General features: G+C 42.1%; 1 protein-coding gene across 3 annotated transcripts in view; it reads right to left on the minus strand.

The window, feature by feature from the left end:
* Window positions 1-15,053, minus strand: part of LOC110535943 (E3 ubiquitin-protein ligase DTX1) — a 76,159-nt gene that overhangs the window by 15,137 nt on the left and 45,969 nt on the right. For all 3 annotated transcript variants that reach the window (XM_036935768.2, XM_036935770.2, XM_036935769.2), the window contains exons 4-5: window positions 2,717-2,778; window positions 2,392-2,553 (exon numbers count right to left, since the gene is read on the minus strand). In XM_036935768.2, coding sequence (XP_036791663.1) covers window positions 2,392-2,553; window positions 2,717-2,778 — 224 coding nt within the window. The remainder of the gene's footprint in view (window positions 1-2,391; window positions 2,554-2,716; window positions 2,779-15,053) is intronic.

Here is a 15,053-nt window from a genome sequence, read left to right on the forward strand (position 1 = left end):
GATTACTTGTAAAGAGATCAATAAAACCTTTCTTGACTTCATCTGGAAAAATAAGTCTCACAAACTAAAGAAAATCTGTCCTTTCTAACCAAAGAGTTGAAGGCGGTCTAGAAGTGTTGGACTTTGTTGACATAAATAACACTTTCAAGATAAACTGGCTGAAAAATGTTTTGCTCGATACTGATTCAATATGGTATTTCATTCCAAATAATGTGTTTAATAAATTGGGAGGTCTTCAATTTTTACTGAAATGTATTTATATTCCTGAAAGATTACCTGCTAAATTGGCTAGGTTTCACCAACATGCTTTAATGGCCTGGAAAATATGTTTCCTGCACAATTTTTCCCCTCATAAAGCTCTTTTGTGTAAAAAGAAAAGGAATAATTCAGACATAACTGTAAGGAATAAGTCTGTTCTACCCCAGCTGGCATGAGAGGAATATTGACTTTGTCCTTGATATTTTCGACAACAAGGGTAATATTCTCACAAATGAACAATTTATAACATTGAAAGAGTTTCCAATACCTTTCAGAGAGTTTATTTCTGTGATCAAAGCCATTCCCAGTGGTCTAACTACACTAATGAAAACTCATCTTAGCTTTGGTAATGATTACAACATTTAACCAGAACTCAGATTAGAAGGAGTGGGCTTACTTGAGAAATCTTGTTGTAATAAATATATAAAACAAATTCTTCATTCACAAAACCAACTTACACCGAGAGGAAAGTTTTTCTGGAACATGCTTATTCCTGACATTGTCTGGAAAAATGCATGGTTAAGGCCTTACAAATACTGTATACCAAACAAAGTTAAGGAAGTGCACTTCAACATTTTGCATAAGATATATCCATGTAATTCTATGATGTCCATACAGTGCCTTGCGAAAGTATTCGGCCCCCTTGAACTTTGCGACCTTTTGCCACATTTCAGGCTTCAAACATAAAGATATAAAACTGTATTTTTTTGTGAAGAATCAACAACAAGTGGGACACAATCATGAAGTGGAACGACATTTATTGGATATTTCAAACTTTTTTAACAAATCAAAAACTGAAAAATTGGGCGTGCAAAATTATTCAGCCCCTTTACTTTCAGTGCAGCAAACTCTCTCCAGAAGTTCAGTGAGGATCTCTGAATGATCCAATGTTGACCTAAATGACTAATGATGATAAATACAATCCACCTGTGTGTTAATGTTTTTATTCTTGTTGCCAAATTCCAAAATTCTATACCAAAATTACACATTTTTCTGATTGAATTTAATTATCTTATTAAAACACTAACCATAGTGAATAACAAAAAGAATAACATCTTCATGAATCATTACAATAAGATATTTTCAGAGTGAATATAATTGCACTTAAATTGTTTCTTTTTTGTATTTTATTGATATTTTTTGTATGTTTGAGTATTGTTAATACCTGTGTTTGGTTTGCTAGACATGTTTGATGTAGCAATGTAAGTAGATTTTTGTATTATTTTTATTGATTGACCTGCCCTCCATCGAGGACCTGCACGACTCCAGGACAAGGAAGCGTGTAGGAAAGATCATCGCAGACCCCACCCACCTCGGACACCCCATCCTTCAAAGAATCCCCTCTGGCAAATGGTTCAAGTCAATCATGACCAAAACCAGCTGCCTCCTGAACAGTTTCTTATCCGGTACTGTGGCCCTCACTAACTGGCCCTCAGGCTCATAGGGATTAAAACTTTGCATTGAGCCGAGCACTGCACCTTGCCTTCAATGATGTGAAATAATAATAACTGCACTATACTGCATTTGCACTATGTACACCTCTCCATATATAGATATATCCCCTCTGTAAATTGTATGTCATCACTGTAAATCATCGTATACTCCAGAGTTGTATGTTTACCCTATTTATACTGTATATCCTGTATGTTGACTTTGTGTCTCTATCTGTTTGTACATTGTCTATTGGTGGCAGAACCTAGTCACTAAGTCAAATACCAGGTATGTTTAAATGTTCTTAGCGAATAAAGATATTCTGATTATCCAGAGGAGAGATTTACTTTACATCTTAATGTCTCAATAGAATTCCTCTCACACTCCATGACAGCCCCACCCCTCCAGTGTCCATGGGAACCCTCCCTGTCATACATACAGATGTAGGATCTTAACTTGAGCCAGTTTTCTACAGCAGGAAAATAATCCTGCAGCAACAGGAAATGTGAAAGGATTTGAATTAATGGGCATTTTTTGTAGGGGTTGATACATTTTTCTTAAGGGAGAATCAACTCTGAAATTTCAAAGTGGAAATTACAAACTTCAGAAGCCTTTTTAAACCTAAATTACACCACAATTGGCATAATATGAAAGTTATCCTGCAACAGGGTGATCAAATTAAGATCCTACACCTGTACTTACCTTTCCTGAGGTGCTTCTTCTTGGTCTTGCGGCGGATGCCATTGACCCCGGGCACAGGCTTCATGTCACTCTTGTTTATGGGCGGCGGGTGCAGGATGGGTTTAGGGGCCCGGGTCAGACACACAGGCAGGCCAGCAGCACACATCAGGATACCTGTCATACCTGGCACACACACACATACATACATACAGGAAAGAAAAGAGCCATGTTGGTTTAGTATTATGACTAAGAATGGAATGCGAAAACTAAAGCACTCGTGTAGATGCAGCCTACGGGAATAAAAAATAAAATGTATTGCAAAAGAGAAGAAAAATAGAACCATTACCTGCAATTGCTGGGTGAACTGGTCCAGAGCCAGTCAAGTTCTTAACAGGGAGGGCCGGGACCCTGCAGAGAGAAAAACGTCCAATATGAAATCGTCCGGTTTTCAGAAAACTAAACATAATGACACTACAGGTCACTGTTATAAAGTACTGTACTTTCTCAGTCAGAATGGCCACACTTACACAGATGTAGAATATGTCGCCATTGTGCGAAAGAGTCCATGGTCAAGTCACGTGTCCTAGCTAGCAACTACACCACAAACACAGACAAGACAGCCTGACTCATCAACAGTCACTGCTGTCCCAGAGCATGATTCAGAATGACACTTAGAGAGCACACACACTCTCACACACTCTCTCACACACTCTCTCTCTCACACACACACACACACACACACACACACACACACACACACACACACACACACACACACACACACACACACACACACACACACACACACACACACACACACACACACACACACACACACACACACAGAGAGAGAGAGAGAGAGAGAGAGAGAGAGAGAGAGAGAGGACAACCACAGTTGTTCACTCGCAAAGACATCTAAAATAGGAGTGATAGAGAGCTGTGAACAAAGCATGTGGGTCAAGATGAGCTTGTGTGAGTGTGTGTTGGTAAGTCCCTTTTAAGAAACCACAGCCTCAGCTTCAGTCTGGTAATGGAGTGCCCTCCCACACAGGGCAGACCAGACTGCAGGGAAAGGTCACCTGTCAGAGCTAGGATTAGAGCTTTAGGGTTAGAGACCACAGGCTGAGCTTCTTTTGCTGCTGCTTCTGCTACTCTATGTGCAGAGAAAAGAACAACTGATCTGCGGTGATGGAGAGGACCAAATAGAAGAAAAGGAAGCCATTTTGATGTCAACAACCAAAACAGTTTAGCGCTTACGCAATGATCATTGCTTTGATGATTGAATTATTATCCTGTATTAACTTACACAGTATTTCAGTACATGCAAGAAGCACGTCACTGAATTAGAGTAGAATAATAAAACTGCCTTACTTCCCCAAAGGTATTATGTAACGTTAATACCATTGATCTAAGAGATCCCTTCCCCCAATAGCAGCTCTGACTAGATGTGCTCCACACGAACCCGCCCCTCCCACCAGCCTCTCTCTCTCTCTCTCCATCTCTGTCTCTCTCTTCCATGTACAGACAGTGTCCAGGACCCTTAGCCCAGTATCTCTTCAGCACCTCCCTCACAAATCCCTAACGAAAGGCCGCTTTGATGTGAGCAGACCCTGTGTTCCTGTGCCAGGGAGCCCTTCAATGAGCTTTACAGAATTAACAAAGGCCCACGTGTCCTGGACACTCTGGGTCTGATCTGCCTTATCTCCACTCACTCTCAGGGGAACTAGCATAGCGATATGCAGGCTGGGCTACATAGAGGAGTAGAGATATGAAGCTGTGGCCAGGACAAGGTCAGCTAGCTGGGTAATGGCCTATACTATAGCATGATGCATGTCAGACAGCTGTGTGCATGTGTGGCCCATTTATGCTCAGGAAGGCCGAAAAAAACGTATGTATTGTGTTGGAGAAAGGCCAAGAGCCAATAAGATTATTGTGCTGGCATGTCTGCAGTGCGCGCAAATCAGCTCAAGCAGACAATCAGGCATTTTCAACGAAAACAAATTAGGCATTGCCCACGGGGAGAATTCCTCCCTATATTTAAACATGCACTTACAGTATCTCAAATCAAGAGCGCCTGCCTCTTGAAACACATGTATAATTCAGGAATTTCATGGAGAGTGTTTGTGATTAAACAATACATTTTCACCAGGAGAGAGCAACATATAAAAGAGCCCTTGGCACTCACACACACATGCATACACACACGCGAGTGCACCTTGAGACAGTGTAAGTGTTACAGGATTTGTAAGCATAATGTTTTAACACCATGAGATCATTCAACCATATAAACTCTTGTTGCACAAAGACACACAACAGCATTTCTTGCCACATTTCATTTCTAAATATGGGAAGCTAGTAACTCCAACTTGAAGCTTTTAATTAACAAGACCCTCGAGTTATTCTTAGTAACACCTGGTCCACACTTGCAAACATGAAAAAAATGTAAACTTTTTCTGCGTCTTAAAATCTGCATCAGCCAAATAAAATAGAAAAATGTGATAGAATATTTCTTGTTATCTGCTCCCATGGGATAACCTGGCACAGTTAGCCCTATGATAACAAAACCAGCTGGCCATGATTATTCCAAAATGAAATTCTTCATCAGCCAACCAAAGATCTTCGACTTTATATCCACCAACCGATGGCCTCCCGAGTGGCACAGCAGCCTAAGTCACTGCATCGCAGTGCTACATCGCACGTTGCACTACAGACCCGAGTTCAATCCTGAGCTGTATCACAACTGGCCATGGTTGGGAGTCCCATATGGCAGTGCACAATAGGCCCAGTGTTGTCCGGGTTATGGGAGGGTTTGGCTGGGGGAGCTTTACAAGTTGTTGTCAATAAGAGTTTGTTCTTAACTGACTTGCCAAGTAAAATCTTTAAAATAGGTCAACTTGGACACCAGAGGGATATTTTCAACCAAAAGATGTAAGGTTTACTATTGTTCTGCTTGCTCTGTAACAAGTTTAGTTTGAGAAATGAATGACGCATCCTTGACAAGGCTACTAGCTACTAACGTTAGACAAAATTCAAAAAGTTGAAGTCGGAAGTTTCCATACACTTAGGTTGGAGTCATTAAAACTCGCTTTTCAACCACTCCACGAATTTGTTGTTAACAAACTATAGTTTTGGCAAGTCGGTTAGGACATCTACTTTGTGCATGACACAAGTAATTTTTCCAACAACTGTTTACAGACAGATTATTTCACTTTTAATTCACTGTATCACAATTCCAGTGGGTCAGAAGTTTACATACACTAAATTGACTGTGCCTTTAAACAAAAACGGTTAAATATGGTGGTGGTAATGTGATGGTCTGGGGATGCTTTGCTGCCTCAGGACCTGGACAACTTGCCATCATTGAAGGAATCATTCATTCTGTTATGTATCAGATAATTCTACAGGAGAATGTCAAGCCATCCGCCTGTGAGCTGAAGCTGAAGTGCAGCTGGGTCATGCAGCAAGACAATGATCCAAAACACACAATCAAGTCTACATCAGAATGGCTGAAAAGCAACAAATGCAACGTTTTGGAATGGCCTAGTCAAAGTCCAGACCTAAACCCGATTGATATGTTTTGACAGGACCTGAAACAAGCAGTTCATGCTTGAAAACCTACAAATGTTGCTGAGTTAAAGAGTGGAAGAGTGGGCCAAAATTCCTCCACAGTGATGTTAGAGACTGATCAACAATCACATGAAACGTTTGCTTGCAGTCATTGCAGTTAAAGGTGGCACAACCAATTATTGAATGTAAGGGAGCAATTACTTTTTCACAAAGGGGAATTGAGTGTTGCAGAAAAATGAAACAAGTATCACATTTTTGTGTTATTTGTTCACTCTGGATCCTTTTTTTTTAATATTGGGTTTTGGTTGAAGATCTGACAACATTCAGGGTGTAATAGGGTTATAGTATCCCTCTTCTTCTCTGCTCTGCTCTTTATCATTGAACTGTTTCAGGGAAGGGACCGTCTCTGGGGCCAGTGACCTGGTCCTTCCTGCAGCTGGGGCTAGGGCTGGGATTCATGCGATGGGCCACTGCTGACCTACATCCCCCCTCTGCTCCTCTCCCTGTGTGGGCAGGGACATGGTCACGAGTTCACAGCTGGATGCCATGCTGCACACAGAAAAGCCTCGCAGTCACTCCTAAGATCTACTGATCATTTAGCTGTATTTTCATCTATTATTAAAACTGGTGTTCAGATTTGATCAGGAGGTAGTACCTTACAAACGTATAGTACACTAAAACAATACCACAGGAGTCTTCTGGTATTTCACTTTCAAGTAAATTCCATGAGTGAATACAGACCCAGGACCTCTTTTTCTCTTTCACTCCATCAACCCTTATCACTCTCTTCATCCTCTGTTCCATTTTCACAGTCCCGTCTACCCTTCCTCTCCTCCATCCCTCTCTTCTCCTCTATTCATTCTCCTCCCCTCTCTCCAAGACTGACTCTCCAGCCTGACTTGAGCAGGAATTAATTAGGCTGAGAGCAATGTGATTTCCTCCGGATACAGAGACCAAATTAGGCCCAGTTACAGAAGTGCTGACGGAGCCCTTATATCTCATCGTCTGTTTATCATGCACCAGGAAGACAGGGAGGGGGAGGAGGAGAGGAGAAAACTCAAAAAGTGCTTAATCGCATATTGATGTGCTGGAGGACTGGGAGAGGAAGGCAGACCCTGCCCCTGGTTATGCCCAGGGGAAGAGAACAACATCAGTAATGCACTTTACAAAGCACTCTCAAAACAGACAAATAAGCAATAATGACACAGAGCATCTCTTACATAGCATCGGTTTGGTCTGGATGGGCCTTCATGATTTATTCAGTTATTTCTCCTTTAATTCAATCTAATGGAAACAGGGCTAAGACAGGGCTGAGACAGGGCTGAGACAGGGCTTAGACAGGGCTGAGACAGGGCTGAGACAGGGCTGAGACAGGGCTGAGACAGGGATGAGACAGGGCTGAGACAGGGCTGAGACAGGGCTGAGACAGGGCTTAGACAGGGCTGAGACAGGACTGAGACAGGGCTGAGACAGGGCTTAGACAGGGCTGAGACAGGGCTTAGACAGGGCTGAGACAGGGCTTAGACAGGGCTTAGACAGGGCTTAGACAGGGCTGAGACAGGGCTGAGACAGGGCTTAGACAGGGCTGAGACAGGGCTTAGACAGGGCTGAGACAGGGCTGAGACAGGGCTTAGACAGGGCTGAGACAGGGCTTAGACAGGGCTGAGACAGGGCTTAGACAGGGCTGAGACAGGGCTTAGACAGAGCTGAGACAGGACTGAGACAGGGCTGAGACAGGGCTTAGACAGGGCTGAGACAGGGCTGAGACAGGGCTTAGACAGGGCTGAGACAGGGCTGAGACAGGGCTGAGACAGGGCTTAGACAGGGCTGAGACAGGGCTTAGACAGGGCTGAGACAGGGCTTAGACAGGGCTGAGACAGGGCTTAGACAGGGCTGAGACAGGGCTGAGACAGGACTGAGACAGGACTGAGACAGGGCTAGGGGGTCTAGTGGAGAGCAGAGAAGGGCAGGTAACACACACGGCTGTGTAATCCCTGCTTCATCCACTGGCTTCCCCTCTTTAGAGAGCTAGCTCTGCTCTCCAGTCTGAGCAGAGGACAACGTTGGTAATAATCACTTAACACAAGGAGACATGAGCACCAAAACAAGCCTTACTCACTCAGCCAAGGGCAGAGAGAACTGCTGGGCAATTGCAGAGTAAAGTACTATTCACAGCCTCATTATCAAACAAGCTAGTAGTGCAAGTAGAAAGGATCTCTCTTACCATGTATCCCCCTCAGCCATCTTTAGCACACACAGATAAAGTAAAACTAACATTTCCTGTCTGACAGCACAAAACCTTAGATTGTGTTTCTCTGTGCTCTAATGCGGAAGTGAATTGAGGAAGTTGAGATGAGGAAGTGACTTCCTGATGTTGAAATTACAAAACAAAACAAATCACCTGCAAACTGCCTCTCTGTCCTTTACTATAACTGTAAAACTCCCTGAAAAACTCAATGTCCAGATATATGGCAAGCTTTGAGTTTAACATTTGGTATGATCACAGAGGAAACGTTCATAAGAGGAGTGCTCTGTACACTCCAGATAGGCAAAGAATCAAAGGCCTTGTTGGAACACAAACATCTATTAAATTCCACTTTCTTCCTACTTTGGATGAATGTGTTCGTAGTTCTGAGGTTGTTTTTACTGATACACGTTCTGACATTTGTGATTCAGGTACAGAAGATCAAAAGTAAAGGCCAGTTGGAAAGTGAATAGCAGATGAAAACCGTGGAAACTCAATATGAAAAGCAAATGTGACATGCCTACCCAGACCAGTAGGTGATGCTCTTTACTAGCCATAGAAGACAAGCACAAAATTATTCCTCTGCAAATCTGGACCTGTAATGTAGGTGGCACCATGTGTTATTTTTAAAGGATGGGCCCCTATCTCTTGAAGACCCTAGGATCCATGTGTAAAGGGGTGGTCAGCCAGCCACTGGGATGACAACCCAACTTGGGATGGGGGAGAGGTTTTAGCAGGTGGAATATTAGAGGACAATTAGAGGTTTACTTAGTCACCGCTGCAGTATTCTTAACAGTGCAAATATCATGGTACAGCTATATAAACATTCAATTATCATGGTACTTCTTAATGGTAAGTTTTCAAACATATATTATGGTAAGTATAATCGAAACTTGTATCTCATTATGGTAGGTGGTGAAATAAGTATAGCTAGTTATAAATGTAATGGTTTAACAGATAATAAGAAAAGACGATCAGCCCTCAAAAGACGATCCGTCCTCAACTGGCAGCTTCATTAAATAGTATCCGCAAAACACCAGTCTCAACATCAACAGTGAAGAGGCGACTCCGGGATGCTGGCCTTCTAGGCAGAGTTGGAAAGAAAAAGCCACATCTCCGACTGGCCAATAAAAATAAAAGATTAAGATGGGAAAAAGAACACAGACACTGGACAGAGGAACTTTGCCTAGAAGGCCAGTAACCCGGAGTCGTCTCTTCACTGTTGACGTTGAGACTGGTGTTTTGCGGGCAAAATGAAGCTGCCAGTTGAGGACTTGTGAGGCATCTGTTTCTCAAACTAGACACTCTAATGTACTTGTCCTCTTGCTCAGTTGTGCACCGGGGCCTGCCACTCCTCTTTCTAGTGACCCCAAACTGTTGAACAGTATCATCACCCCTTTAGACAAAGTTTAATGGGAAAGGGACTGGGGGGACTAAATATATTTCTCCCGTAGGCAAAGAAACTTGAAAGGGGTGATGATATTAATTAACAATAATTTTGAACCAAGTGTGCAAACTGTTCGATTGGACCATAAACAGATTTGGCTTGTGACCTTTTGCCACATTTCAGGCTTCAAACATAAAGATATAAAACTGTATTTTTTTGTGAAGAATCAACAACAAGTGGGACACAATCATGAAGTGGAACGACATTTATTGGATATTTCAAACTTTTTTAACAAATCAAAAACTGAAAAATTGGGCGTGCAAAATGATTCAGCCCCCTTAAGTTAATACTTTGTAGCGCCACCTTTTGCTGCGATTACAGCTGTAAGTCGCTTGGGGTATGTCTCAATCAGTTTTGCACATCGAGAGACTGAATTTTTTTCCCATTCCTCCTTGCAAAACAGCTCGAGCTCAGTGAGGTTGGATGGAGAGCATTTGTGAACAGTACTTTTCAGTTCTTTCCACAGATTCTCGCTTGGATTCAGGTCTGGACTTTGACTTGGCCATTCTAACACCTGGATATGTTTATTTTTTGAACCATTCCATTGTAGATTTTGCTTTATGTTTTGGATCATTGTCTTGTTGGAAGACAAATCTCCGTCCCAGTCTCAGGTCTTTTGCAGACTCCATCAGGTTTTCTTCCAGAATGGTCCTGTATTTGGCTCCATCCATCTTCCCATCAATTTTAACCATCTTCCCTGTAGCTGCTGAAGAAAAGCAGGCCCAAACCATGATGCTGCCACCACCATGTTTGACAGTGGGGATGATGTGTTCAGGGTGATGAGCTGTGTTGCTTTTACGCCAAACATAACGTTTTGCATTGTTGCCAAAAAGTTCAATTTTGGTTTCATCTGACCAGAGCACCTTCTTCCACATGTTTGGTGTGTCTCCCAGGTGGCTTGTGGCAAACTTTAAACAACACTTTTTATGGATATCTTTAAGAAATGGCTTTCTTCTTGCCACTCTTCCATAAAGGCCAGATTTGTGCAATATACGACTGACTGATTGTTGTCCTATGGACAGAGTCTCCCACCTCAGCTGTAGATCTCTGCAGTTCATCCAGAGTGATCATGGGCCTCTTGGCTGCATCTCTGATCAGTCTTCTCCTTGTATGAGCTGAAAGTTTAGAGGGACGGCCAGGTCTTGGTAGATTTGCAGTGGTCTGATACTCCTTCCATTTCAATATTATCGCTTGCACAGTGCTCCTTGGGATGTTTAAAGCTTGGGAAATATTTTTGTATCCAAATCCGGCTTTAAACTTCTTCACAACAGTATCTCGGACCTGCCTGGTGTGTTCCTTGTTCTTCATGATGCTCTCTGCGCTTTTAACTGACCTCTGAGACTATCACAGTGCAGGTGCATTTATACGGAGACTTCAAGGTTCAAGGGGGCCGAATACTTTCGCAAGGCACTGTATATAATAATTTATCGAGCTTACAGGCAATAGATGACTCAATTATTTTTGCAGAGATCATCTGTTCACCTACACTGTGTCTTACAAAAAGACACAGTGGTTGGAACCAAAAATCTCAAATTTGGACTTATCAGACCAAAGGACAGATTTCCTCTGGTCTAATGTCCATTGCTCGTGTTTCTTGGCCCAAGCAAGTTTCTTCTTATTATATGTGTCCTTGAACTCTGTGAAGCATTTATTTGGGCTGCAATTTCTGAGGCTGGAAACTCTAATGAACGTATTCTATGCAGCAGAGGTAACTATGGGTCTTCCTTTCCTGTGGCGTTCCTCATGAGAGCCAGTTTCATCATAGCGCTTGATGGTTTTTGTGACTGCAATTGAAGAAACTTTCAAAGTTCTTCAAATTTTCCTGATTGACTGACCTTCATTTCTTAAAGTAATGATGGACTGTGGTTTATTTTTGCTTATTTGAGCTGTTCTTACTATAATATAGACTTGGCCTTTGACCAAATAGGGCTCTCTTCTGTATACCAACCCTACCTTGTCACAACACAACTGATTGGCTCAAACTCATTAACCTCTTGAAACTAGGGGGCACTATTTTTATTTTTGGAAAAATAACGTTACCAAAGTAAACCGCCTATTTCTCAGGACCAGATGCTAGAATATGCATATAATTGACAGCTTAGGATAGAAAACACTCTAAAGTTTCCAAAACTGTAGAAATATTGTCTGTGAGTATAACAGAACTGATATTGCAGGCGAAATCCTGAGAAAAATCCAATCAGGAAGTGACTCTTATTTTGAAACCCCTGTCTTTCTATGCATCCCAATTGCCCATTGAAAGGGATATCAACCAGATTCCTTTTTCTGTGTCTTCCCTGAGGTGTCTACAGCCTTTAGACGTAGTTTCAGGCCTTTATTTTGAAGAATGAGCGTAAACGACTACATTGCGTACTTGGCCAGCTGAGGGCTCTCAGAGTGATTCTTGCGTAAAGGACAGAGGTAGTCATTTTTCCTCTCGCTCCTACTGAAAAGCCAATTGTCCCGGTTGATATATTATCGAATAGATATTTGAAAAACACCTTGAGGATTGATTATAAAAAACGTTTGCCATGTTTCTGTCGATATTATATTATTATCGGCGTTGTCGTGACCACTATTTCCGGTGGATTTCTCAACATAACGTGACCAACAAAAGGAAATATTTTGGGTATAAAAATTATCTTTATGGAACAAAAGGAACATTTGCTGTCTAACTGGGAGTCTCGTCAGTGAAAACATCCGAAGATCATCAAAGGTAAACGGTTAATTTGATTGCTTTTCTGATTTTCGTGAATAAAGGTTTCTGCTGCTAGCTGGACATAATGCTATGCTAGTCTATCGATAAACTTACACAAACGCTTGTCTTGCTTTGGCTGTAAAGCATAATTTCAAAATCTGAGATGACAGGGTGATAAACAAAAGGCTAAGCTGTGTTTCACTATATTTCACTTGTGATTTCATGAATATGAATATTTTCTAGTAATATTTTTTGACCGTTGCGCTATGCTAATTAGTGTAGTTGATGACAATCCTCCTGGATCCGGGATGGGTAGTTCCAAGAGGTTTAAGAAGGAAAGAAATTCCACAAATGTACTTTTAACAAGGCACACATGTTAATGGAAATGTATTCCAGGTGACTACCTCATAAAGCTGGTTGAGAGAATGCCAAGAGTGTGCAAAGCTGTCATCAAGGCAAAGGAATTTGAAGAATCTTAAATATAAAATGTATTTTGATTTGTTTGGGTACTATGATTCTAAATTTGTTATTTCAAAGTTTTGATGTCTTCACTATTATTCTACAATGTAGAAAATAGTAAAACTAATGAAAAACCCTTGAAGGAGTAGGTGTGTCCAAACTTTTGACTGGTAAATATAAACACAAATTCTTTCGCTGCTCTGTCGTTCGCTACATACTTTAGTCTGAGACTGCCACCATGGAAGTTGTTTGCGGTGACGAGGCGCACGAGGATCATTGTACAAAACAAAGTCATCACTGATTGGATCGTCCTTAACCAATCAGAATATCAAGTCAATGACGACTTTTCAAACTGTCGCTTTACACGCCTGTGTTCTGGCTCTGGCCAAACCCATCGGTTTCTGGACCAATCAGACTAACCCGAATGCGTTCATTGCAGAGAAGAAACTAACATCCTTGTGCGTAGCGTTTGGCTGTAGCAAGGAGTCTGGGTAGCAAGGCAAGCTCCACTCCACCTCTGATAATCATGACTACATTACAACCACCATGTTCGAGGAGATTGAGACTAAGCCTGAAATTATCCAGGCGTAAACTAGCTCATTAAACTAACTCCTATCTCCCTCCGAGGCCTCCAACTGCTTTTAAATGCTAGTAAAACTAAGTACATGCTTTTCAACCGATTGCTGCCTGCACCCTCCATCCGACTAGCATCACTACTCCGGAATGTTCTGACCTAGAATATGTTGACAACTAACAATACCTAGGTGTCTGGTTAGACTGTAAACTCTCTTCCAGACTCACATTAAGCATCTCCAACCCAAAATTAAATCTAAAATTGGCTTCCTATTTAGTCACCAAAGCATCATATACTACCCACCACTGCGAACTGTATGCTCTCGTTGGCTGGCCCTCACTACATATTCAACGTCAAACCCACTGGCTCCAGGAAATCTATAAGTCTATGCTAGGTAAAGCCCCGCCTTCCCTCAGCTCACTGGTCACCATTGCAACAACCACCCGTAGCATGCGCTCCAGCAGGTATATTTCACTGGTCACCCCCAAAGTCAACACTTCCTTTGGTTGCCTTTCCTTTTCCTACCTCATCCCCATATTGTTATTTATCTTTATGTTCTTTTGCACCACAGTATCTTTACTTGCACATCATCATCTGCACATCTTTCACTCCAGTGTTAATGCTAAATTGTAATTATTTTGCCTCTATGGCCTATTTATTGCTTACCTCCCTACTCTTCTACATTGGCACACACTGTAAATAGATTTTTCTATTGTGTTATTGACTCTACGTTTGTTTATGTGTAACTCTGTGTTGTTGTTTTTGTCATGCTGCTTTTCTTTATCTTGGCCAGGTCTCAGTTGTAAATGAGAACTTGTTCTCAACTGGCCTACCTGGTTAAATAAAGGTGAAATAAATAAATAAAAATTATAAACACCTACATGTTCTCACAAGGTTATTATTTCAATGACATTCTTTGTCACTGGCGACAACTTACAATGTGTATAGATGTGTAATATAGCACCTGCCTACTACCGGCAAGTGTGAAATTCATACTACACAGTGCTGCAGAATGGAACATGTTATTTGAACATTTACTATGGAGAGAATTACTGCAACATCAGACAAGACGCATGTTTTCTTTTCAGCTACTTCACACCATCAACCCTGAGTGGGTTTCAAAATCAGCACAGAGAACAGAAAGGACGCAGTGAGTTGATGAGTTTAAGTATAAAACAAGTGATATTTGGGTGTAGGTGTGTGAGAAAAAAAACTTGAAATGTTTCTATTCTGCGTGGGTTTCTGTGTTATCCGTCTGCAATGCACTGGTGAGAATATGTGAGGGTGTTCACGTGTCTGTGTCCTCCTGTGTGTGTAGTTGTTAACCACACTCATCCTGTGTGTACAGAGCCACACGCCTGGGAAATGTTGTTCTCCACCTCAACCCTTTCTCTTTCTCACTCTGTCTCGCTCCATTTTTTCTCTCAGTCTTCTCCCACAGCCTCTCACAGCTCCCTCCCGCCCACTGCGCAGAGGGGTGAGAAACGAGCACTCCATCCACTCCAGCCCTCTGATTTGATAGGACCCTTAAAAATCACTACAGGGGTTCTCAGCTGGCTCACACACACACACCCACCCACCCACCCACCCACCCACCCACCCACCCACCCACCCACCCACACACCCACACACACTCACACACACACACACACACACACACACACACACACACACACACACACACACACACACACAC

The sequence above is a fragment of the Oncorhynchus mykiss genome, chromosome 11 (genome assembly GCF_057628025.1).
Source record: "Oncorhynchus mykiss isolate SJ-2025 chromosome 11, ASM5762802v1, whole genome shotgun sequence".
NCBI classification, from domain to species: Eukaryota; Metazoa; Chordata; class Actinopteri; order Salmoniformes; family Salmonidae; genus Oncorhynchus; species Oncorhynchus mykiss.